Source organism: Vigna umbellata, chromosome 1 (genome assembly GCF_029865625.1).
Source record: "Vigna umbellata cultivar VRB3 chromosome 1, Vumbellata_1.0, whole genome shotgun sequence".
In the NCBI taxonomy this organism is placed as follows: domain Eukaryota; kingdom Viridiplantae; phylum Streptophyta; class Magnoliopsida; order Fabales; family Fabaceae; genus Vigna; species Vigna umbellata.
Window position 1 is genome coordinate 48593885 of NC_142165.1, and position 26246 is coordinate 48620130.

Here is a 26246-nt window from a genome sequence, read left to right on the forward strand (position 1 = left end):
TGTTTTTAGTCCCAGTAAGGTACATTTTAGTCCTCCTCCTTTAAAAAATCTTAATTTTTGGTTCTCCTAGAGGATAATAATCGATTATATTTTAAAATAATTGAGTATATCACTGAATTACTTTAAATTCTTTTAAAAAGGAAATTCTCACCCTTTAAAAAAATATCTTTTAACTGTTGAGAGTTTAGCTATGATTTAGAAATCTTTCTAAGAATACTTTTACATATTTCATTTTTGTTTTGAAATAAAGAATTTTTAAGGTTCATCAGGAAATGATAATGCATATAAGCCTTTCATTGTAACATCCATCAAAATCTAAGTGAAAGAGATTTGTTTTTCTTTTTTATTTTCTTTAATTTAAATATTACTCGTGTGTGGGGTGTTTGATAGACAATTGAAAGTTTCATTTGCATATAGGAAAATCTTATAAACTAACTTTGTTTGAAATTTTAGTAATTTCAGTTAAGGTTATTAAATGAAGAATATGTAAATTCTTAAAAAAAAGAATCAATATAAAATCTTGTATATTTCTTTTTTATCTTTTTTTTTCAAATTTCTTGTTAATTAAAAAAAATGACATCTTTTTAACAGTTCTCTTTAGTCAATATGACATTTGTTCATTTAAGTATCGATAAAATGTTTAATATAAAGTAAATTATTATAGATATTTATCTCTAAACAAATTTGTATAGAACAGATAGAATGTTACTAATATTGATTCATTCAAGTAATAACAAATTGTAACTGTTAATCTGGATTACGTGATGTAACTCTATATATAAAAAATTAAGATGGTGTTAAACACTTCTTTTACAATAAATAATTTATACCGAATTCATGGTTATAAAAAATCAACAGTTTTATTTTCTACTAACTATAAGTAGAACATTAAATTCATTTACATCCTTCTACAACTTGAAAATTTAAAGAAACTGCTGACTAGTATTCAGGCTTACCTTGACAAATCATGTTCACTCAACAAGTGCTGTCTTGATTTCTTCTCTATGTAATACAAAAATATAAAGTTCATATCATCTTCCTCCCTACTGAGAATTTGTCTTTAAAAAGACTGAATTTCGACCCATTTCATTCAGAAAAAGGTAAGGGTGAAACTGGTGGACTTGTTTCGTTTTTGTGAGCCAGATACAAAAGATTAAGCACAAGAACATTTAGCAATACAAAACATTGATGCGTTCAATCACTCCACCTTCATGTTTCTAAATTATTTGCAAGACTAACAAAAGGAGACAAATTACACGAGTGTTGCATAAATTTTGAAATAAAATTAGATTAGAAAAATATTTGTACAAAATTTTTCCCAAATGTCAATAAATAGGACTTGGTAATTGTTAATGTTTGTACAATTTTCTGCAATTATCAAAAGGGCAACTGAATTTACAGTCACTAAATGGTTGTTACTACTATACCTCTCCACACTCTCCTTACCTCCATTTGAACCAGGTGTTAGTAATTTCCTACGTATTTTCAGCTATTTCTTTTCCAACTTTGATTAAATGGTTACAAGTATACCCCTATAGTACCACTTTTTTATGTACACAATAAACACCCCGAGAACCCTCTTCAAAGCTGGCAGAAGCATAGTTGAAGACGGCAGAATCATCAGATTCAAAGACTGTTTATGCGCAACTATACCCTATCCTTGTCTAGGACAGATGCCATGGAATTCTCACCAGGAATAGTATCTTCATGATGTGAGGTTGTGTATAAGAAACTCCAACCTTGTAGAATTACCTCGTCCCAGGCTGCGAAAACGTAATCACTAATGTTAGATGACATACATGAACAAAAAAAAATTGTTGTAGAGAAAGAAAATTACCCAATAGTTCCAACCAGGGCTCCCAGTAGTGCATGTACATAGTCCCGAGAAGCCAACCAGAGAAACTAATCAAGAGAACATAATAAAACATGTAACCTATCCCTAGGCACTACAAAGCTTCCAAAGTTATTGATGCTTTGGTGAAAACAGAAAGCACAAACGGTGCTTCTTCTCCGGGGTGTATTGTAGTAGGAACTATAGTGTATCCCTTTGGCTCAGGTTCCAAAACCATTTCACATGATATTTCTCGAGAATTAACATAGTCTGTCCCACCAACGGATTCATGTAGGTATATATTGAAAGCAGCACGTCTGCCACGAGTTTTGAGAATTCTCATTCCAATGTAGAACATCAGTGAATCATGGCTTGATTGATAATTTCTAAAACCAGCTGTTGTTCTTGAAAATCCTACTCCCTGTAAATAAGATGAAATTAAGTTTTAAGGAAATTCAAGGGAAGAGTTGTTTTCAACAAATGCATTAATAGATATGCAAATATTAATAGTACCTGAGTTAAGGTTATGAATACATGAATTGGAAATGATGCATCTTGCCCAGTTGCAGTCAGTCTGAACTGTGGATTTTGATTCCACGTATCATAATCCTGACACCCACCAGCACTATAACCACGCCATTGGCCATGAACAGAATGACGCATCTCAGACGGATAGATACGACAAATATATATTGATCGAAAATGAATCTGAAAATCTTGCCATGACATCCAAAATATACCATCTTTTGACTGTCCAAAAAATGAATAAAAATAAAATGATTACATGGTAGAACAAACAGTCTGCTCAATCATAAAGAGGAAGAAATGTCATAGAGTCAAAGCATAGACTGATTCACAACAGAAAAACATAAAGAACTACCTGAGGAACATGCTTCAGCTTGTGTTTTATCCTATCCGACCATTCAGGCGACGAGTCAGACCACGGACCATTCCACTCAACTTCATTGGCCCATGGATTTCGGATTTGAACAAGTTTATGACCATCCACTTCCCTTACCTAAAATTGTAAGACAGCAGAGATCGTTAAAAATCATTAGGACTAAGGACCAAGAGGATTGAGTTTTGGGTGTTGGCACAGGAATCATGAATGTATAAAATAAAACTCTCAACACAAGAACCTTCTGATCTTAAAGCATGAATAATACACAGGTCTGCTCTACTTCGTGCAGAAATTCAACTTTTGAAGGGAAATAGAAGAATAAGGAGAGCCAAGATCAAACTCCTGACTAATCAATCATAAAAGACTTTTTTTCATGTCAGGGACGAGTGTGGAAGAAAGCAAATTTCACTATATGCACATGCCATCGTGGCCTGTGGTGTGCCAAAATAGCAGCCCACCTTCATATATTGCCTATGGCAATTGAGAAATAATCTATCACTCCATTCTGCAATGGCACCACTATTTAACAACAATGTCAATGTTCAATGCTCTCAAAAGCTTACTTAGTTACTAACTGAAGGATTATAAATGGACTGTGAATATAATAAATATAACCCATTACCTGCAGTATTGAGTATGCATGTCCTTGCACAATGCCACTAGAAGAGATGTGCACATCAGAACCTGATGGACTTCCTGCGCCTAAGAGAAAACCTTCTTGCTTGAAGCGCAATAGTTGAGACCACAATCTGCCACTTGCAAGGTCAATCTGGGCTTCACCACTCCTCATGTCAATTTCCTCCCCTGCACCCCCAGTGAGATCCACCAGAGCATCCTGAACAAGCCCACCTTCTAGTGCTTCGTAAGAGCCATGCAACTTTGCATATGCCTTCTCCAATATAGAGACCCAAAGTTCATAACCCTTTTTACTCGTAGCAAATGCAGGTTTACCCGGTAATTCACAAGGAATCCAATCATCAACAACAACCGGAATCCACTCACCCTAGATACCATAAACCAAAATATGCAAATAACTAAGATGCCAAATTAAGGAAATAACAACATATCCCAACAAAATCCAATTTGAACTCTTCTAGAAGTGAACAGAGATTCTATATGAATTTTATAAGTGACAAGAAATAAAAATTTAGAAAAAAACTAGTTTAGTTTTCAGAATCAGGTGGAGATATAACTGACAAATTATCTCCTGAATTTTTTAATTATCTTTTTATCTAGAAAACAATTTATCAACAGAATAATCTCCCACCTCCTACCCATCATAAGTTTAGCTAAAGCCTGCTCCACAAAAACATAATTTGTTTAGGAAAAACAGCTAAACCAAGAAAATCAAAAGAATTCTTCAACTTTCATTACCATTTTTGAATGTCAACATAAGAATTAGAAGATTTTTACCAATCACATTAATAACCTCTCTGAGAATTAGAAGGTAGCAACCAATTGATTACTATCTAAGGCTTCAAGACATCATAACAATTGCAATTTATTGGCAAACATTAGTTATCCAGATACAGAGTGAAAAAGAGATAATAAAAAGAAACTGATTCAAATCTGGTGAAATCCAACTATTTTTATATGCTTATTACCTGAACACAGAAGCGAACAGTGTAAATTCCCTCCTCGTTGTAATCTGGAGTGATGATTACCTCTGATATACGTGAAACCTCTGTGAGAACAGCAACAGCGCTCAAGAACCAACAATCACCTAAACGACCCTGTTCAATATACATAAAAATTAATACATAGAAAAGCCTAAATACTGTCAATACAAACATTTATTTCCAAAGTAAAACATGAGACCTGACAAACATCTGAAGGATTTGGAGCTCCTGAAAATAGGCACTGACGACGGTCAAAATGGTTTTGTCTGGCAATTTCATTTGGCCTCAACCACTCGGAAACAACCTGTATATATGAAACATTTTACAGTGGGGAATATAGCATACTAAAAGATATAAATTAATATAGAAAAATACCTGTAACTTTCCAGGGGGGTTTGAAGGGTCCACAAACAATGAGTGATCATTGGGAGGAAATTCCTGATCAGTAAATTGTGTCTCTCCTCTAGCATAGAGAGCTTCTTTGATGGCTAATTCTACAGAAAGCATCCGCTGAATAATCTCTTCTTGTGTTTCTATTCTAGGTTTCCTATACTTCCTTGAAAAGGAATCAATATCCACCACCATGCCATCACGTTCTGACCTTCTTTTCCTCCCACTAGAATATTGCCCATCCCAATCTACATCATCTCTGTCATACAAATCTACATCGGCAGGATCACTGTCCCAACCATCAACCTAGGCAAAGATGTGTTAATAAGATTAGCCAAAGTATACTATTTATATTCCACATGGTAGAGAACTTGGCAGTGCTAACAGCTTACTCAGTGTGTGTGTGTGTGTGTGTGTGTATTGCTTTTAGAATTTGAATTACATCTTTTTTCATACAGGAAGGGACTGACAGAAAGGAAGAACCAGCATACCCTGGAAGGTGAATCAGCCCACTGCCAATTATCTTCAGGGAAATCAAGTGCACCAAAGTCAGCTGAAGCCAAGGAAGTATAGAGAGACGAAACCTCATCATCAGTTAAGCACCTTCCCCAGAGAAATGCATCCATGATATGCATTTTAGATTCAACCCCCTCGCTGTCTGATCTACCAAATGCATCAATATCTGTTGGCGGTCTAACACCAACCCACACTTCTGTCCCCTCTTCCCAAATGCTGCTACCCACACACAATGGCAATCCATTCTGGTATCCATCAAATCCACCATCTAAATAACAGGTTGCTTCACCTAAATTGGCATCAATTGTCATGGTTACAATATGCCACCTGCAATATATTTACCACCGATGTTAGAACCTGCCATAATTTTTTGATGAAAACACATGGACTAGAGAGAACTATCCAAATGAAAAAAAAATACGCATATTATACATACATATATATATATATATATATATTGCATTAAAGTCCTGTGTTCCAAAATATTTTGGCGGTATAAATTTTGTTCATAATTGCAAATTTAATCTGGCCTAAAACAAAAGTAGATCCTAACTGTATTTAAAGATAAATCCAACCCCGTGCATTTCAAGGAAGATAGCTGGCAGAGATTTGAATTTTTTTTCTTCGATAATATTTTCAAGAATACAAAAATGTTATTAAACTACTTCAACAGACACTAAAATTACAAAGACTCTCTAACTCGTTAACCTGAATTTCAGAAGACAGCATATTACACATTCATAAAAATAAAGAGAAAGACCAAACCTTCCATCTGCAATACTTGTTGCACTGATACTCCACTCCTTTGCAACAGTGGTTTGCCTATCACCTTTAGTAATCAATCTAAGCCCAACTTGTCCAGCCTCAATACCTTGTTCAGATCCAGCCACGAGAATTTCCCAGCATATCTTCTTCTGAAACTCAGTACCCAATAGACAAATTGGACCAGATTCAGGTTGTATCATCAAGGCAATAGAAAAGCTAACTTTTTGACTTTGACATAGACTGGAATCAATCGGGCCACAATGCCTGCCACTGGCTGTTGGCTCATCATCAAGAACACATATGGCACCGGTCATTCCTGTCTGCATAGATACCATAAATTCACTGTCACTAAAGTAATCTCCGGAGGTAAAGTATAGTTTTATAAACACCAATAAAAAAATGAGTATAATTACCATATAACGTGTAAAGACTTATAAACTGTGCATCAATTAAAAATCACCTTAAATATGACTTAGTAAATATTACAAAAAGTAACATAAAACAACATGGCACCCTGTGATTTGAAGACAATTGTAAACACATTTATTTATACCATCAGTGATTCTAATTAAATTATTTTTCATCATCTTTTCCAGTGAATCATCCACCGTTCAGAGATAAAGGTGTGCACTTGCAGAAATTTTGAACATAGATTATTATTAAAAAGAAAATGCAGTTAGCTGAATGAGCTGCTGGGAATGGAATGAATATGCAATGGAACAGAATACTTAGGAAAATAATAAGAATGCAGCACAAAGCTCAAGATCACCAAAGGTACATTTAATGAGGTAAACGGTGCAATGTACGGAAATCAGTTTTGGGAGGGAAACAGAAAACTAACTGGCAACCTGGCACCAGAGTATGAGGGGTGTACATGTGGGTTTACTGAGAGGAGATAGTAAATCAGGGAAGGTTGTGTAGAATATACTATGAAATTATGCTTGGTCTGGGAGATTAGACATTCTTGAAACTGTTTAGGAGACTTTCATCCTTGTACCAATGTACACAGAATATACCAGGATCTGAATCGAATACATATATTTCGTACTTAATATCTTTCTTTTAACAAAGAATATATATTTGAATTAATAAGTTTTATGATTATCAATAATATTTTATGTTTATCCAATGACATTGGTTTGCTTAAAAAATTATTTCAATAAAATAACAACAGTTTTAACATTTAGCTTTTTAAATATAATATTGATTTAAAAAAATTTAAAATTGTTTTACTACTTTTAAGGATATAAAGCACTATTATATTTTAAAAAAAAAGATGGCTAAATATCAGTTCAAAATAAAATAAAATATTCACATTCAGAAAACATTTTCGACCACAATCATATGCTAAATCTTGAAAGCCGAAAATGGGAACAGAGACCACTCCATTATTAATTACGCCACAGATAAAGAAAAAGAGGATGATTATTCCATCAAATTAACCACAATTCAAAATTAATATAAAAGACAATTAATGAACCTGAAGGGCACGCCGAGACAACTGTGAAGCACGAATTCTACGAGCAATGCTTGAAACCCTCTCCCGAGCAAAAGAATCATCTAGAACAGAATCACCTCCAACTGCACGTACTGCAGCTGCCATGGCAGCAGCCTCCCTGCTGCTAGCATTAGGAATGGAGGAGAGCAAAGAAGCTTCTATCTCCTTCCATTTTCGTTCCTCTTTTTCAAGTAGAGCCTTCCTCCTTTCTTTTCCTCTCCCCTCCTCTTCACGTCTCTGCATGAAGACTTCCTCTTCCATCTCCTTTTCTCTTATGTAACTAGAAAATTCATCGCAAAACATTTAGATGGAAAAGACTCGGTAAAGTTACTTTAAGTTTATTAATCAGATATTCAGGAAAGTACCTCTCCTGAATGATTTCAAATTGCCTACGATCTTCTGGCATCCACTTCTTTATTTTCTTAGCACTTAAATCAGAAAATCCAATGCTGTCAAGAAAGAGTCTCAAACGAACCTCATCCTACCAAAGAAAAAGGATTAACAGTGTTACAGAAAAAAACTAGATATCACCTAACCATATGCAAAACTAGAAATCCATTACCTGTGCTTGTTCTGCCTTAGATGTTAAACCAAGTAACAAAAGCAAATAACCTCCAAATTTGTCCCACATGTACACCCACTCCGTATCAATGGCCTCTTCTAGTGCCAGAATTCGAGCATGAGCACACATTACTCTTCTATAATCCACATCACTTGTTGGCTCATGGCGAAATGTCCTTTGATATCTTAGTCTACTGAAGAACGAACCCGCAACTAACTCTTCATTTCTCAAGCGGTCTCTCAATTTCATCACATCAGCTCTGGGAAGAACAAAATTCCCTGCCCTATCACGCATAATGGTGGGATCTCCAATCAAAAGTGCAGCAGAACTAGCCGACCTCTGTGGTGCGGAGTAGGTTCCAGATAATGCATTTCTGGTCTGCAATGAATATCATTAATTTCCAGTTCAATTACATTGGCAATTGGGAGAGTTCTTTTCCAACAATAACATTGACAGATTAAAGAAACTAATAAGAGGATATAAAATAAAGAGAAAATTATTCCAGGAATTGCTTTTTTCAAAGATAATGCTGAATATAAAACAAATATTATAAACAAGCATTAAAAATCCAAAAACTAAGAGTTTCGAAACCTAAATAAACCTCACAAAACCAGACATGTAAATTTGAAGTTTGCACCCCACTCACATGTATTTTCCTGTTACACTCCCTCACACCCAACATTACTGATCTAGGTGTGTGGATAATGACATTTGATCCTTTTAATGGATTATCACCTTAGGAATGTTGGGTTTTGAAAATAACTTAGTCCTACACAACATGCTTGTAAGATGATTGAGTATTGAGTCTGTTAGATATATTGCATTTTATATTAATTAGGGAAACGTAGACTTTTGATATTGTTTGAAATTGGTAGATATTGTTAATATTGTTTTTAACAATATCTTCTATTTACCATATTTATGTTTTGTTGTCATATATACTTGTATCAATCTTCACTTTGTGTGTTTTAGATACAAGGGAGATTAATCATATACCTAGTTTTACAATATTCAATAAGATATCTAGAGCCTAAAGCTTTTGATATTAAATTTTGAATTCATTAAAAGAGGATTCTCTTGGTTCTTGTCACAGAACACTGATTCTTATCAAAGATTAAGATTTTTGAGGCGAATCTTCATTCACTCATCAATTTTCTATATCGTGGCATCTCCATCTCTCTCTTATTTCTACCTTCTTCTCTGATTTTCTTTGTTTATGTAATGGGAGGAATCAAATTCAGAAATAGGCACACTCTTTCCTCAATAGGATTGTTTAATCTGGGCAGCAATTAATTGTGTTAAAGTGGCCTCCTTCTCTTTCAGGATCTAGACTTGGTTTTTTAGGGTTTTTCTCTCTCCATGGCTTCTTCCGCTGCCTCTTCTTATAGTGCAGGCCAATTTGCTCTTTTCAATGAATTTATCAAACGGTATGAAGACCATCAGAACTCTAGCTCCACTGCTTCTGTTGCACGCACAGGTATATCTTCTATTGGCCTAACTCAACCTTACAAAGTGTTGTGGCAAGATCTAGTGCAGAAGCATAATCTAGACCTATGGCCTCAGATACTTGTGAACTTGTTTATTTCGAGATGTCACTCAAATGACACTTATATGTGACAATCAAGCAACTCTTCATATCGGTTCTGATCTTGTCTTTCAGGAAAGGACCAAATACATTGAGATTGACTGTCATTTCACTCGAGAAAAGATTGTATTTGGAGATATCAAGACCGAGTTTGTCAACTCAAATGAGCAATTAGCAGATATTTTTACTAAGTCTTCAAGAGGACCGAGAATTGATTATATTTGTAACAAGCTTAGTACATACGATTTATATGCACTAGCTTGAGTGGGAGTGTTAAATATAGTGTTTTATGTTAATTAGGAAAAAATTGACTTTTGATATTGTTTGATATTAGTCATATTGTTGATATTAGTCATATTGTTGATATTGTTTTTAACAATATCTTCTATTTACCATATTTATGTTTGGTTGTCATATATACTTTTATCATTCTTCATTATAAATATATTACCTTAGGACACAAGCAAGATTAATCATATACCTAGTTTTACAATATTCCATAGAATCTAACTCTACCCCACTTAAATACTACATTTTGTCGGCACTATCTCTAGCCAATGGAGATGTAGGTCTTTTACATCAGAATGATGATGTATATAAAATACTATCAAAATAAATATACTCACATCACACGTCTATCATCAGTATAAAAATTTCTCATCACGTTAGCAAAAGTATTTAACTTCAGAGAAGTAAACTAAATGTTAACATTAATTGTTTCTGTAAAGGATTAAATGTTTTAGCTATATGCACAGGCATATAATAGCTATCGCGAACATTAGAATGCCTACTACTCCAAACAAAGCTAGGAGCACAAGAATAAAATAAACATATTAGCACAATAGGGCCACGTAATCTTATCTGTAAATGGACTCACCTTTGTAGCCGATCTAGCAATTGCTTGAATAACAGTTTCTTTACCAAGAAAATGTACGGCATCCTCCATCATCTGTACATTATAAAAAGGTTAAAACTTCAAGTCGAACAAAGTTGGCACACTTTATTCTTGTGAATCCATTCATCTAATTTTTAAGTAGTTTAAAAATTTAGTAATGATTGCAATGAGATCACAAACCTTAAGAGTTAGGCAAGGACGAGATACAGCAAACCCAAATGAAACGACTAACGTAATTGCTGATACAGCCGCACCAGCAAAGGGCGGATAAATCTTTAAACTCGCAACAACCCCCCAGCCTTCAGTTGCCAGGGCAATTCCATATAGCATGAGAAAGGACACACTGTACATAGAAGATAAAAGCAGTAGATACATTAAGTAATAAATTAGATAACATATACACTCAAAGAAAACATTAATTGACATAATTAAAAATAATTGAATCATGTTTAGAGTGTGGTGATAAACCTGACATTCTTTCCACAATCCGCGTGAGCATCATACACATATACTGGCAAAACTCGAGGAGAATATACAACAATGGGATTGGAAAGAAGAACCTAGGGAATATGGAAAAAAAGCACAAAAAATTAACCTCTGAGAAAAACAACAATGAAGCTGTAAAGCATTAGCGATTCAACAGGTGGATATTATAAGATTGAAAACTAGAGTAACTTACAGTCAATGACCGCCCAGCAAGAAGAAAAAGAAAAGAAAAATAACCAACTGATGCTCCAACAAATGGTTTACCTGAAAAAAGAATGCAAAAAGGAGAATGTTAACAGATCACCCAATGTCTAATAAGTTATGCATATCAATGCCAATATAATGGACTTCACCACCACCTTCAAACCATCCAACAAGAAATGCTGCCAAAGCCAACAGAAAAGCAAGGAAGCAAACAAAGACCATCTGTGTCCGGCTTAAATAAAAATTGTTTGATGCCCAGTGGTGAATGGCCCCAATTGCTAACACCATAAGGAGAAGAATCAAAAGAAATGCTACCCCAATCTGCGGTACAAAGAGTTTCAGCCAAAGAAGTTTGACCTTGGGAAAGGTCCAGTTAAAAAGACATTAAATTCAACACAAAATTGAATTGCACTTACAGTCCATGGCTTGACAACAACTATCAAAGCTGAAATAGCACCAAGCAGAAGCAAAAGACCAATTATAACAAAGATATATACACCACGAGAAAGTTTCCAATCATCATCCTTCCTGAAAATAGAGATTTTAAAAAATCAGACATCTGTCAAACAACAAAATAACAACTATATCGATTTATCATAAAGAAAAATTGACAAATACAAGAAAGTTTTGCCTACCACTTAAGTAATCCACAGCAAAGTGACAGCACTGCTGGAATGCAGACTAAAGGAAGTAAAGCGGCTAAAAAATCACCATTTGTTGGAACATGTTCATCCCTGGTTTTGATAACTTCTAAATAAGAAACTCCACAAAATGCTACGAGGATAACTGCAGCAAGAAAAAGGTTATAGAAATAAATAATTAGATACCACCAATAACAGAAGCAGTTGTCATCATCGCACATTAGGTGTAGAGTATGGAGTGATTTGTAAAAACAGATAAAATACCTGCAAAAAGCCCAATAAAGATAGCAGAGGAAAGGGAGAACCGATACGTTGCAAACCATGAAATTATTGGTAGCACACTAGTAACAACTAAACCAATTACAGATGCCATTGCCCAGCCGAGAAAAACATATGATGTGTAAGGGGAGCCCAAAACTTTTGGATCACCATTCAACCCCTTGTATCTTAAATCGTCTAAAGGCTTCGCAGAAACTATTGCTCCCAAAGCCAGTACAGATCCAACAAATACTGACATAGAGATAATAAGAATAATACCCTGTAATAAGAACAAGACAAGCTTATGCATTGAAAAGCCATTAAACTTGACAGAAAAAGAGAAACACGTGCCCTACACACCACCTATGCAACAAATTCGTGAATTAAAATCTCCCATATCCAGAATATGGTAAACTAAAATATGTACTTCTTTGTAAATTAGCACCCAGGAAACATTGGATGAAGTCATAATAAGATTGTATGAAAAAAGTCACTCAAACATAAAAACTGTTATATAATTAGCACAAGAAAATACATCAACATAGAAATGTTACAACTGCTGTTTCAGACAAGATGATGACACAGAAACATTTAAGACAAAATGTTCAGCATTGTTTTCAAGTCTTCTATTGGGGCACAGTCTGTGATTGCTTTAAGGATCTCTAAGAGATTAGATAGATTCCGCTTCATTCTTTTTATGATGTATGGGTCCAAAGGGGTGGAAGGGGAGTGCAGCAGAATGGAACAATACTATGGTACAATCTTTGGAATGTTCAAAATAAGATGAAATGAAATATAATAAACAATAAATCAAAGTAAGCTCCAATATCTGAATTCTTTAAAACTTAATGGAACCAAATAGATGCAATCCATTCCATTCCAACTAATGCCCTTCGTTTCCTCCCCTCTAATTTCAGATAAATGAAATGAAAGCAGCAGTTTTTTTGTTCAAATATATACAAACAATGGAATGGTAGCTTCATTCGATTATGTACCATCTCAAGTTCAATTCCATTCCACTTGTCATTAGATAACCAAACAAAGGCAGCTTCTTTCAGTTCATTGTTTCAGAATTTCAATTTCATTACTTTTTAAGATGTGTAATATTTTATGACCAACACTGCCCCTGCCCCAGAAAATAATTGAATGTCACCTTCTGGTCCCTCTTAATATCACTTTTTCACATATAAAAATAGAAATATTTATAAGTTCATATCAGGTATCTTTAGGTTGACACTGATGAGGATGTTGGATAGGATTCAAAATACTATAGTGCCACTATAGCAGGATAGAAGTGCAGAGAAGCGCCTTCCCATTACAAGAGCTGCCTAGAAGTGCAGATTGGTGTAGCAGGTTTAAAAGTGACTTACTTTTGGGGATTCAATTTCTGTAAACGAAATCCACTACTTCAATTAGCGTGAAAATTTTAAAGATGTCTTGAATTTAGAAGATGAATTTCTCCAGTTAAAAATAAAAATGTAGAGAAGTTATACAAGAGAACTTACGCAAATTAGTTTGTGCATAAGCTAATATTAGCTCATCGTGAAGTCAATTTCAATTTTTCTTCCTATTTCTTTTCCTATAGAAGTCCTTATGGAGAAACTCCCCAAACAGGTCCTAAAAATGATTTCCATCTAGGAAGCTTGTGCTTCACTTTTGTTTGTATTCATTAGTATTCTTTAAGGTACCTGTCTTTTCATTGTAAGCTATAAATGTGATTAATTTTGAGTAATTTTTATTATTTTTCACAATTATAAGTATATATTACTATTAAGAAGTATACTTTAGGATTAACTCAATTCCAAAAACACTCTTATATATTATAAATTAATCTGTCAATGTGGGACTTCCAACTTCAAAATACATGTGGGACTAAGTATTAGTGGTTAGTCCAATAACGGGGTGAAACAATAACCCAACTAACAACAAATTTCGCTAGGATAGGCTTTAATCCATAATTCTGATACTAAGGAAGTGCACTTTATTCATAACTCTATCTCACAAAACCAGCTTATAAGGTGAGATTTGCACCCACTTATATATTGTAAATTGGAGGCTTCCAACAATTACAAAACTACAAAAAAAAAAATTCTAAACTAGCAACCCTTCTATCCACTTAAGCATTTTGGGGCCAACTGCTATGTTCCACTTTGGATAAAATAAGTATTAAAGGAGAAAAAGCAGTATACCGATTGAGGATAAGTAACAATGGAATATTAATGAGTATTGAGTAGTACAAAATTAGATTGGATATTAGGTGCGTAAAATACAAAAGTACAGGCATCTAATTACATTAGAACTTTAATATTGGTGAAAGCCCAAGTTCACTAATAAAAATATACTTTCAACCCTGAGAATGTAACAAAAAAAGATGAAATAGATGCTTCTCCTAATATTCCTTTCTCAATTAGAGGACTAACTAACTGATTCTAGATGATAATCCAAGATAAAATAGATGCTTCTCCTAATATTACTTTCTCAATTAGACGACTAACTAACTGATTCAACCCTGAGAATGTAACAAAAAAAGATGAAATAGATGCTTCTCCTAATATTACTTTCTCAATTAGAGGACTAACTAACTGATTCTACATGATTATCCAAGATAAACTGAAGATATTTTGGCTCATTCTAAGACTTCCCTCAAGCCAATGCTCGCAAAGCCTCTAACCTTGATAAAATTAAACAGATGAAAAATATGTCAACCCCTTTATAAATGAGAACAATTCAAGGGTGCTGAAAAGTTGCAGACACAATACGAGAACAACTGGAAAATTGAGTCAGCACAAGAATATTGGAAATAAGAAAGAGCAAGTTCGAATATTAACAGACAAACAAAAAAGCAATATTACTAGAAATTTACGCTGCAGAAAAGTGCTACAGTATTTATGATAGTGTTTAGCTCCACTAAGTTCTATTTGAGAAAATACATTGTTGCTATACCATCTTTCCTCTACCAAATATCATGAATTAGTTTGCACATAAAAAGGACAAAAAGATTTACCAAAAAGGAAATAATATTGCAGTTCAGAAACCAAACATTAAATGTTCTAGTGGATTGTGACAGGCTATTTGTTCAACAAATCATTTACGATTTCACCCATCCTGAGGCATAATATTTGTAATTCCAATCACATTCTAGCAAGTAACAATGGCTTTCAACGATTATTGTTACTATATGCCATGTATTATATGTAGAAACCACTTGTTACAGATAAAGAAGCTACAGACACCCCCGAATAGTAAATAGGAAAGGCATTAGATTTAACCTTCTTTGTTTGAGGCATTCGGTCATTTCCAGCACTTCCGGTACAATTTACATGGGGAACCCAAAATTGGTACCCATTACAAATCCATATGGGAATGGCAACAGAAAGGCATGCCACCATTAGTGGCACAGTCAAAGATATACCAAGGAGAACAGATGACTTGCTGCATAAATTAAATTATTAGTCTTTAATAAAATGTAAACAAAAACATAAGCAGAAAAACAGTTACGGTGATAGAAAGAAAAAGACCATTCATATAAAATAACCTAATTAGATGATGGCCTGATTTTAACCATTTTTAATTTTTTAATCCTTAAATAAATAAAATGTTAATGTCTTAATTACAATCATGACAATCAAATTTTTAATCGTTAATGTCTCAATATTTTTAAAAGTACGAACAACTTACGGCAATAGTAGGGTTTGGTGGCTTACCTTAAAAAGGAGAGCAACAATCCAACACAAGTGCTGAGTAGCCAAGCAATAAAACCATACTGAAGATAGTGAATGGGAGAGAGAGAGAGAGAGAGAGAGAATTTGTTACTAGTTATTTAATAGGCATGAAGTGAAACAAATGTAACACTTAACAAAATAAGCAACAACAGATATATACCCAGGCCAAACATAACAATTACTGGACTCAAAGAGCAAACAAGAGGGATAATAAAATCCTTAGTTCTAGCTAACATTACAATGATAGAGTTAAAAGCACTCCAAAGCAAATCGGTACCATGGGTTATAGCAACCCGTCTAATAAAGGATGCCAAAATCACTGTTTTACTTGTAGGGTTGTTTGATTTTTCAATCTCAATTAATATATCAGTATTATCAAAATCGGCCACGGCAGCACCATGGTGGATTTCTTTAGCAGACCTTCCAATGGTGGTGAATCAGATTTCGTGTGGCATCTTATGGAAGCCACATTTGGGCGTCTCAGAGTGCAAGCTTGGAGAAGCCACAGAAGAAATTGTGAACCAGCATCATACTCCCATGCAAAACGAAGAAGGACAAGCCTCTCGCACAACCTGACCCGAAGCACTAAAAACCCTGATTGTCTCTCTTCTCATTTAATTTTCCTGACAGGTTACAGTACTGTGTCAACCCAAGTGCTTTCTCTATAGAGGGTTCAGCTATACTACCAGGCCCAAACCCAAAATGTCAAAAGTTACAACAGAATTTTAGCCTAAGGCGCCCCACCCAGCAGCCTCCTTCCTTACATTGGTGTGCAGTGCCGCCATCATCACACAGTCACAGTCCCAACACTGATTGTGGGTCCTCTTCTTTTTCTTTCAATTTACTTAACTTTGACAAGAGTTTCTATGAAGGGGAAGAGAGGGAGAGATATGCCCCATTGGATAATATTGAAGATAACCATATTGGGATCAAAGAAGAGTCAGATAATTAGAAATTCAGGACATGTATCTTATATTTTGTTGCTATTTTAAGTCTTGAACCTGAAATTCTTGTTTTTGATTTTATTGTTATTTGAATTTCTAGACATGATATTATTATTAATTATGATTGTCTTTCATTATTTTTTCATTACAGCTATATTTCAGCATTTTCTTTAAATTGTCTGTGTATATAACGTATTTTTCTTTGTCCATAATGCTTCTTCTGTAACCCATTATGTCTTCCAATATATTTTTATAAAGGATTTTTGGGGTTGCAGATATTTTTCATTATCCGACATTGATAACACTGGATGGTATACCATCCTGATTTAACAAAAGATAGGAAGTTATTGGGATCGATGGGGAGAATCAAAGAAACATCAATCTTCATGAGTAGTCTGACCACAAAGCTCTGACAGGTTCGGCAAATACATGTGAACTGTAATTTAAGTCCAAGTAGAAACCAAGATGCAGGGTTGTCAAAATCAATGTCTTGCTTAGTATGAGGGATGAAAGATGGGAAATTGTGAGGACACAAATTGCACGACATCACCACCAACAAAATTTAAGAATTTAAATAGTTATTTAATAGTCATATTATTAATAATTCAATGTTTACTTATTTCATAGCAATTATGTGAAGCTAAAAAGGAAGAGAAAAAGAATGACAAGTCAAACAATCAAGAGACTTCGCATAGACTCAGCATAAGCACAAATTAAGGGTTTAAAAATAAATAGCTTCAGCCATCATCACACCAAAGTGAACTGAGAGTATAGTTATAGTAGTTAAGGGTCGCATCCTAGACATGGGATTAATTCTGACTGGAGGAGTCAAATGATTCAAAGAGACAGAAACAATCAACATTTAAGAGATTTCAGGTTTTCAAACACAATTGGATTATAGACTACCAAGCTCAGCCCATCACAGAAAGACTAACCCAGTACAGAAAAATAGCACCTTACAACTGTTCCAATGAGCTTCCAAAATATCCTACTCCAAGAAAATATACGGCCAAGAAATTGGTTTCATTATAGCAACCGTAAACGTTAGTCCTCTCAAGTAAGGCTAATATTATATGTGCGGCATAAGACTATAAACCTTAGAAGACTACATCTGTCAGCACCAAAACCAAAAACAATATAAAGCAACATATGTACTTATTTTATCACGAAGAACAAATTTACACCAATAAGTCAAGTAGACATAGCAAATATTACTTTCAGTAAACAAAGTTTGCCTTATTGATCCAAAGAGTAGAAAATACAGTACCTTCCTCGGTTTTGATGTCATGGACATTTCTTCTGCCGTGAGTGATCGAAGGAAAGCCATGATTGAACATATGACAGGAGACAACAGGAGCACCGCCAACCCAAACTCAAACTACAAGCAATGAATGTTCAGAATTATGAAGATGAGCATTGTAACATTGACAATTAGAATTAAACAATTGCAACCCCGCAATCACACAACAAATAACAGACTTCTAGAAATAGAAGTGTATCACAGCCGCCCAAAACAAAGCAGATATAGTGGGGAGAGTGACTCGGGACTCACCTGCTGGTGCGTTGCATTGATAATTTTGATTGTTTTTGGACGAAATATGCCAACAATGATGGTTTCAAGTATGAAAATAAAACTAAACAGAACCCATGCTCGTTCTGGAGTACCCGTAATGTGATGCAATACAAGTCTGCACAACTGAAGCCACTTTTCAAGCCCGTGTAGCCTCAGCTCTTCAGATAATGAAATTTGATTAGGTATGGCATTGTCAACACTGGCATTATCAGTATTTTCATTATGATCTCTATCTGCATCCATGCTACTTCTTTGCAACAATGCCAAGATAGTTGGATCTAATTCTAAACTTTTCTCTTTTAACATCATAGCAAAATTTGGATCCAGTCCTTTATCTTGTAATAAACTACTAAGTTCTCGATCACCATGTCTTGCCCTTCTTTTAAGCATAGTTGCAATCCTAGGGTCATTCAACCTTTCTTGGAAAGCAAGAGCCAAATTCAAATCCAGTGTTTGCTGATTTGCAGAGTTTGATGCACTAGAGTCGTTCCCCTGACTATCAAGACCACTACTAGAACAAACCACCAAAGAATTGTTGTGATCCAAATTTCTATCATCAGATGATATTCCAACTTCCGGTTCAGGAACAGCTGAGCGACAAGAGCTGCTATGTAATGCTAAACTTGACCTTCCACTATCTATACTTTTATCACTATTGATTCCATCTGGAAAACTAGCAGCTTGAGACAAGACATTATTCCAATTGCTTCCATCAACTGCAGCCATAGCTCTGCCAGTTTCAATTACATTACCAAGATTACTGGCTTCAACACTACTACTCCGTTTCATACTTGAGCCACAGCCCTCAGAAAAGCTAGATGAACTGTTGTGCTCCTTTTTACGAAATCCTTCTCTCAAGCGAACTACAGTGCTTTGTAAAGCATCTCTCCTTGCAGCCAATGGGTTTGTGGCAGACAAATGGCGAGTAACAGCCGCTCCCAGTAGTACAGTTGCCATAACAGCATAGCTGATACAGTGCCCTAAATACCTGTGAGAGCAAAGCAGAGATAAGTCAACAAACCAATAGTACATGCAGTTGTAGAGAGGAAAAAGTCTCATTCAAAAGAAAAAAAAAAAAAAAAAAAAAAAAAACTAACCAATACTGTACTCCAAAACAGATAAGAAACACGCGAGATGTTCCAGCAATAAACAGTGCTGCAACACGACTGTCAAGAAGTTGAAAACCATACAGGCAAGCTCCCAAATTCCAGTCTACAGTTCAAGAAGTGCATAAAAAAAACAGCAAATCAAATAAACAAAGCTGAAAAGTGCACAAGAATTTTCTGTTGACTACTAAAAATATTATGATAACAAAAGTGGCTAATTAAATCACCAAGAATAATAACAGCAACTGATGTAATTGCTCCAAGCCAATTTTCCTCTTTAGCTGTTAGACCATACAGGATGGAGTATACTAGCAAAACAAATAGTGAGCCAAGATAGAGCAGTACAAGATGGGAAGCCCTACAATGACAAACAAAAACAATATGAACTTCGAAGAAAACTTAATGAAATATCACTATATAAAGAAAAGTATTTCAGAAGCAAAATTAGAGATTCATTATTCAGCCAACGTAACATAAGAGCATTAAAGTTGTACGAAAATAAGAGAAAAATAGGTGTCTGCCAACGTAATTAGACGCTACAACTGTTTGTGTCCACTGCGATAGTCAACAATTAGAAGTCAACAATTAGAACAAGAACACGAACATACCTTCTAGATTGCCGAGGATACAACTCGTTAGGGTCTGGGGGTTCGGGTAAACATGCCACAGGACCTACTTCAATACAATCTGAATAAGCAAACTTGTATGCCCTTCGCACATACTCATCCACATCCAAGCCATTCCCTACAATGAATAATGCTAATAAGAATATTCAAATAATAAAAATCAAAACAAATAGAATCAAGCCAAAAGCCGTTATACATACTTGGCGAAATCATCTTCAATATAAAGGAATATCACCTAATACAATTATAATACCGCCATCTACTGGAGTTGTAATACAATGAATGATACCAAACTAAAAATTAGTGTTGTGCGAGAATTTTTTATCATCAAGATTGTCAAACTCGATAGTTTACGTAAACTCATGCGAGCTTCGTAAACTCATAAGAGTTTACTTCATATAAAAATATTTTCAAATATTTATAAATAATATAATAATTTAATATTTATAATGTTATAAATAAATTTTTTTACAGTATTATAATTATTAGTTTATCATATTATATATTCTTAAATTTTTTTTTAATATTATTATTCTTTTATTATAATTTTAATTGATTATAGTTTATACTTCACATAAAAAAAAAGTTAAAATTAATATTGGCCCAAAAGTTTAGCATGAGAAGGCCCAATGATTCAAAATAATAAGTGGTAGAAAAGAACTTTAGTAATAAATATTTACATGCTAAAAGAAAAAGGGTGTTGCTCCCTCCACCACCACAGCCTTCTCCCTCCACCTCCCCTTTACTATTTTGCCCCTCAGTAAAATTTTATTTTTAGAATTATTGTTTTTTAATTTTACTCATTTATAACATATTTCACTGATAACCTACGTAGTTCCTTGTATGAGTAAAATATTTTTCTGCAAAGCTCAGTGATCGTGAAAAGAATTATCAAGCAATCTTCCTCTTGCTTTCGGTGCAGTACGTGGTGCAGTGCGTTTGTGGTGTAATGTGCTTGTCGTGGTTCCTCTCCAGGTACGTAGTCATAATCCTTCCAATAATCCTAAACCCTAAACCCTAAACCCTTCCAATAATCCTTCCAATAATCTTTCCAATAATCCTTTAACCCTAAAACGTAAAATGAAAACGAAGCCTAAACGGATGACATCCTTCAACGGATGTCAACATCCGTTTAAGGCAAAACGGATGTCGACATCCGTTTCGCCTTAAACGGATGTTGACGTCCGTTGAAGGATGTTGACATCCGTTGAAGGATGTCATCCAAGCTTTGTTTTAATTTTATGTTTCTGTTATTATTTTATTAGATATTTTAATATTTTGATTTATTATTTTTGAATATCTTTTTAATGTATTTTAATAATGTATATTTATATTAGTTTATATTTAAATATTAAAATATTAAAATAATAAAATAATAAAAAAAAAAATTTTAACTTTAAGGATATAATTGGAATTAAAGATAATTGGGGAGGTGGAGGGAGAAGGCTGTGGAGGTGGAGGGAGCAACACCCAAAGAAAAAATACAAACACTGCAGATATCAACGCAATGTGTAGTGGATTTCATTTCTTGGTTTAATCCTTTTCGACATCCCTATTTATGTACGAATGTCTCAATTGGGTCCTCGTTTTTTAAAGTGTATCAAAATGGTCCCTAATTTTGAAAATTGATATCAATTGAGTCCTTTCCGTTAAGTTGGCTGGACGGCGTTAAAAAAATTGATGAGTGGATGCTGAGATGACGAACGAACGCTCGTCCACTAGCGAACGAACGCTCGTCCACCAGCGAACGAACGCTCGTCCACCAGAGAACGAACGCTCGTCGACCTCTTACTGCTGGACGACCGTTCGTTCCACACTGGACGACCGTTCGTTCGGTGGTCGACGAACGTTCGTTCGCTGATGGACGAGCGTTCGTTCGCTAGTGGACGAGCGTTCGTTCGTCATCTCAGCATCCACTCATCAATTTTTTTAACGCCGTCCAGCCAACTTAACGGAAAGGACTCAATTGATATCAATTTTCAAAATTAGGGACCATTTTGATACACTTTAAAAAACGAGGACCCAATTGAGACATTCGTACATAAATAGGGATGTCGAAAAGGATTAAACCTTCATTTCTTTAATAAAAGCACAAACAGTGCCATTTAGGGCTGTAACGTTAAAATAAAAAAGCTTCACTCACTACACACAGAGCTCAAAGGAAGTGAAAGCAAGAGCAGCGCAGCGACCGCGACAGTGAGCGCAAACCAGGCTAACAGAACACGACCACGAGCCAGGCGAAAAGTGAGTGGAAACCAGGCGAATGGCGAGTGCGTAAGCGAGCCAACGAACCACGACCATGAATGGCAGCAAACTAAACACAACGTGCCTTAAACTCAAAACTCCTCTTCGTTGATTTCTCCCTATTTCAAACTCGCAAAATTGATACAAAATCGCGATTCCAAACGATTCCACCATGTTCAATTATGATTCCACCGAATTTGCTTCTGAGTTAACTCGGAAGCCAGGACTGGGAATGCAAACTCGTCTGAGTTAACGACTTAACTCGCGAGTCAGATAACCTTGTTTGTCACTACATGGCAGTTACTTTTAAATTTGATCCTTGTACCTTAAGGTAACTCATTTTCAATATCACAATTTTTGCCAATTATTAAAATAGAAAGAAAGAAAAAAAGTGAGGGCTTGTTGGGATGTGCACTCAACAAACACTTTTAGAAGAAAAATAGGATAATTAAAATTAATTTCTTCATAAACTAAAATTAGCTTATGCATAAGCTAATTTGAAGAATCTCACCAATCTAACTTCTCTAAATTTTTATTCTTAACCTGCGCATAAGCTAATTTTAGCATATAGAGAAGCTAATTTCATTTTTTTCTCCTTATTTTTCTCTTCTATAACTATTTATAGAGAAGCTTGCCCAAACAGGCCCTAATTTTGATTCTGAATTACAAAATACATTGATAGGCGAGGTCATTCTCTATTACACAGACCCTATAAAGATCAGGAAATTACCACTGATCGTGTCAGATACATTTGATTAACAGAGAAGAGAATACAGTAATTCAAAAGCATACCATTAAAAACCATCCTGCAGATAAATAGCATGTTGATTGCTAAAGCAATTGCAGAGACTCCAAAAAAGAAACCAGATGGAGAATAGCGGTCAGACGCTCGTGATCCAGTTGTAACATAAACGGCACAAAGTTCATATGCACAGAGTAAAGCAACAGCCAAAAGAAGCAGGATTGCCACAGCCCCTGTCAAAGAAAAATGTAAATAGTGGCCATACCAACTATAACATGACAAAGTATATCAATCATAAGATGCCCAACATTCTAAATTTCTGCATAAAAACCAGGTAAAATATACATTTCATGTCAACTTTGTACATCATAGCTGTTTCTTGGCCATATCATTCATTTATTACAGCTTAGGCACTGAAAAAAAATAACATACAGAACAAAAACAAAAACACCTGACAACAAGTGCAATTCCCAACAGTAAATGGATTTCCATGAAGACCTAATGAAGTGCCCAATATACTATACATAACAAAATACCTATTTATAAGCAATTTATTTCATAGCTGTTCAAAAGAAGAAATAGGAACAAAAAGCCCAGCATCCGTTGGACAAGAAGAAATGCAATAGGATATCAAGCTTAGATTGCAAAACTTCCAATGTATAGGCTTAAGGTCAGAGTAAAACTATAGAACATGTTGAAAATCTCACATCAACTAAAAATATAGCCAATTATAGTAAATAGATGAGTACAAACCTCACTTTACAAACTAGTTTTATAATATTGAATTAGACTAAAATCTACTTTTTAATATAGTATCATAGTCTATTCAAGCAAAGCTTTTTAGACCTATTGTTCAACTCGCTATTGGACCACCCATAAATATTTATACTTATGCTCGAGATATTCAATCCTTGACATGAATAAGTATGTTCGAAAGCTCAGATGCAGCAGTTCAGTCACATGGATCATCAATTCGCCCAAAAGATTCAGTCTGAGTTGGGCCCAAATGGAATTTAGTTGACAGTAAAGAAAACACAAAAGTAGTTTCTTATAACATGGACCGTACACAGTCATGACTGAAAGTTGAGCTCATCATCAATCATGGTTGGGTAGTGTAGGTCTATGTTATAAGAAACCACATTTGTGTTTCCTTTACTGCCAACTAAACTCCATGTTATAAGAAACTACTTTTCAGTCATGGTTGTGTACAGTCCATGTTATAAGAAACTACTTTTGTGTTTTCTTTCCTGTCAACTAAACTACATTTGGATCCAAGCTCAGACACAAAACCCAATTCAGTCATGGTTGGGTACTGTAGGTCTGTTATAAGAGTTTATGTCTTTTACTTTCATGAACCTTTTTATTTCATAAAATTAAAGGACATCAACTTGTTTGTTCATGTCCATGTTTTCATTGTGAACCTCAGAGTAAACGATGTCTCCTTCCCACAACCAATTTTGAGGACAAAATTTCATCCATCCTTTATCGGTTCTAGTAGATTTTTTTGGTTGATCCCGGGTACTTTGCATTTAACTTGATGGAATTTTCCATGAAGGACAACATATCCGAAACAATGTTTACGAACATGGTCGACAAATTGTAATGATAAATACAAAAAACTTCTTTTGGCCTAATACATGATCAAGTTGACATGTATTATTATTGTCCCCTGACATGGAAGCCGGCTAAAGTACTTCTTTAAAGCATTTTTTGTCCATCCATCTTTATACACAGTTCAATGAAAAGTATTGCATCATACGTATCGTAAGGATATATATTGGTCTCCTTGAATATTATGAAATTGTCGAAGATGAGCACAACCTTCAGTCATGACTAGGTATTGTAGGTTCTCTTTACTGATAACTAAATTCCATTTGGATCCAAACTCAAACGCAAAACATTAGAAGAATTAACTATCCACATGACCAAAGTTCTGGTCATCCAAGTGGATAGCTAGAAACTCGCCTTTGGCATTTCTTGTGAAAATATTTGTGACGTTCTCGTTATGGTTACTGTTGTCATTTGAGATAATATCTTTAGAATCTTCCTAATTAGAGGAAATAGATATATAATCTTTTATTTTATTTTACTTTCCTAGTTTCCCTATTTTCCTTTTTAGCGGAATTAGATTATTACAAATAGAGAGTATCAGAATGTATTTTTTATGATTGAGAATAATAAATCAATCTTATTTTCCACATGGTATCAAAGCTTGTCTGATCCGCTTCCGTTGTCTTTGTTGTCTACTGGCGGCCAGCCGCCATTGCCGCTGACGGCCCCCTAAAAGTCTCTTCCTTAACATATGTTTTTAATGGACTCCAATTGCCCTAGTCAAGTTCTGCTTAGAATTCTGGCCTTTCTCCAATATTACCAAATACATTTGTTTTTATTATAACAACTACACACAGTTGTGTTGTACTTCCAGTTAAAATCTGACCTAGCTATAAGCTATACTTCCAGATTTTAATCTGACCTAACTATAAGCTATACTTCCAGAGTTCAATCTGACCTAGCTATAAGCTATACTTCCAGAGAGTTGAATCTGACCTAGCTATAAGCTATACTTCCAAAGTTCAATCTGACCTAGCCATAAGGGGTTTCAGATTTGTCCCCAAGTACAGATCGATTCTCACCTGTTCTTTCACCTTCACGTCATTGACGTGTGTTCAATCGAGAGGGGAAGAAAAGTTTCAGCCGTTGTGGGGTGGTTAAGTCCTTACAGGTTTGTTGTTGTTAGCCGTTGCAGGGCAGTTCAGTTCTTGTAGGTTTGTTGTTGTTCAGGACAGTAAAGTCCTTGAAGGCTCGTTGTTGTTAGGGCAGTTAAGTCCCTAAAGGTTAGGACAGTGAAGTCCTAGAAGGTTGGTTGTTGTTAGGGCAGTTAAGTCCCTAAAGGTTAGGACAGTGAAGTCCTTGAAGGTTCATTGTTGTTATGGCAGTTAAGCCCCTAAAGGTTCGTTGTTGTTAGGGCAATTAAGTCCATAAATGTTCATTATTGTTCAGGGTGGTTAAGTCCCTACATGTTTGTGGCTGTTAGCCTTTGAAGGCCTCCCATATGTTACTCATGGAAATCATGTTCTTGAAGGTTTGTTATTGTTCGCCACTATTGATGGCAATCCAGTCCTTATAGTTTGTTGTTGT

The 26246-nt window shown here is 35.0% G+C and overlaps 1 protein-coding gene across 1 annotated transcript in view; it reads right to left on the bottom strand.

The window, feature by feature from the left end:
* Positions 1 to 1263: 1263 nt before the first annotated feature.
* DEK1 (calpain-type cysteine protease family) overlaps positions 1264 to 26246 on the bottom strand; it is a 32368-nt gene continuing 7385 nt past the window's right edge. The window contains exons 4-32 of the mRNA XM_088103537.1: positions 23159 to 23341; positions 20105 to 20240; positions 19724 to 19854; positions 19488 to 19602; positions 18370 to 19378; positions 18085 to 18195; positions 15856 to 15914; positions 15421 to 15583; positions 12158 to 12431; positions 11888 to 12038; positions 11669 to 11780; positions 11408 to 11573; positions 11242 to 11312; positions 11031 to 11122; positions 10743 to 10905; positions 10545 to 10616; positions 8083 to 8460; positions 7886 to 8001; positions 7503 to 7800; positions 6023 to 6342; positions 5233 to 5584; positions 4727 to 5047; positions 4551 to 4655; positions 4337 to 4465; positions 3355 to 3735; positions 2712 to 2849; positions 2345 to 2581; positions 1838 to 2252; positions 1264 to 1763 (exon numbers count right to left, since the gene is read on the bottom strand). Of these exons, the coding sequence (XP_087959663.1) occupies positions 1947 to 2252; positions 2345 to 2581; positions 2712 to 2849; positions 3355 to 3735; positions 4337 to 4465; positions 4551 to 4655; positions 4727 to 5047; positions 5233 to 5584; positions 6023 to 6342; positions 7503 to 7800; positions 7886 to 8001; positions 8083 to 8460; positions 10545 to 10616; positions 10743 to 10905; positions 11031 to 11122; positions 11242 to 11312; positions 11408 to 11573; positions 11669 to 11780; positions 11888 to 12038; positions 12158 to 12431; positions 15421 to 15583; positions 15856 to 15914; positions 18085 to 18195; positions 18370 to 19378; positions 19488 to 19602; positions 19724 to 19854; positions 20105 to 20240; positions 23159 to 23341 (6089 nt within the window). The 3' untranslated portion in view covers positions 1264 to 1763; positions 1838 to 1946. The remainder of the gene's footprint in view (positions 1764 to 1837; positions 2253 to 2344; positions 2582 to 2711; positions 2850 to 3354; positions 3736 to 4336; positions 4466 to 4550; positions 4656 to 4726; positions 5048 to 5232; positions 5585 to 6022; positions 6343 to 7502; positions 7801 to 7885; positions 8002 to 8082; positions 8461 to 10544; positions 10617 to 10742; positions 10906 to 11030; positions 11123 to 11241; positions 11313 to 11407; positions 11574 to 11668; positions 11781 to 11887; positions 12039 to 12157; positions 12432 to 15420; positions 15584 to 15855; positions 15915 to 18084; positions 18196 to 18369; positions 19379 to 19487; positions 19603 to 19723; positions 19855 to 20104; positions 20241 to 23158; positions 23342 to 26246) is intronic.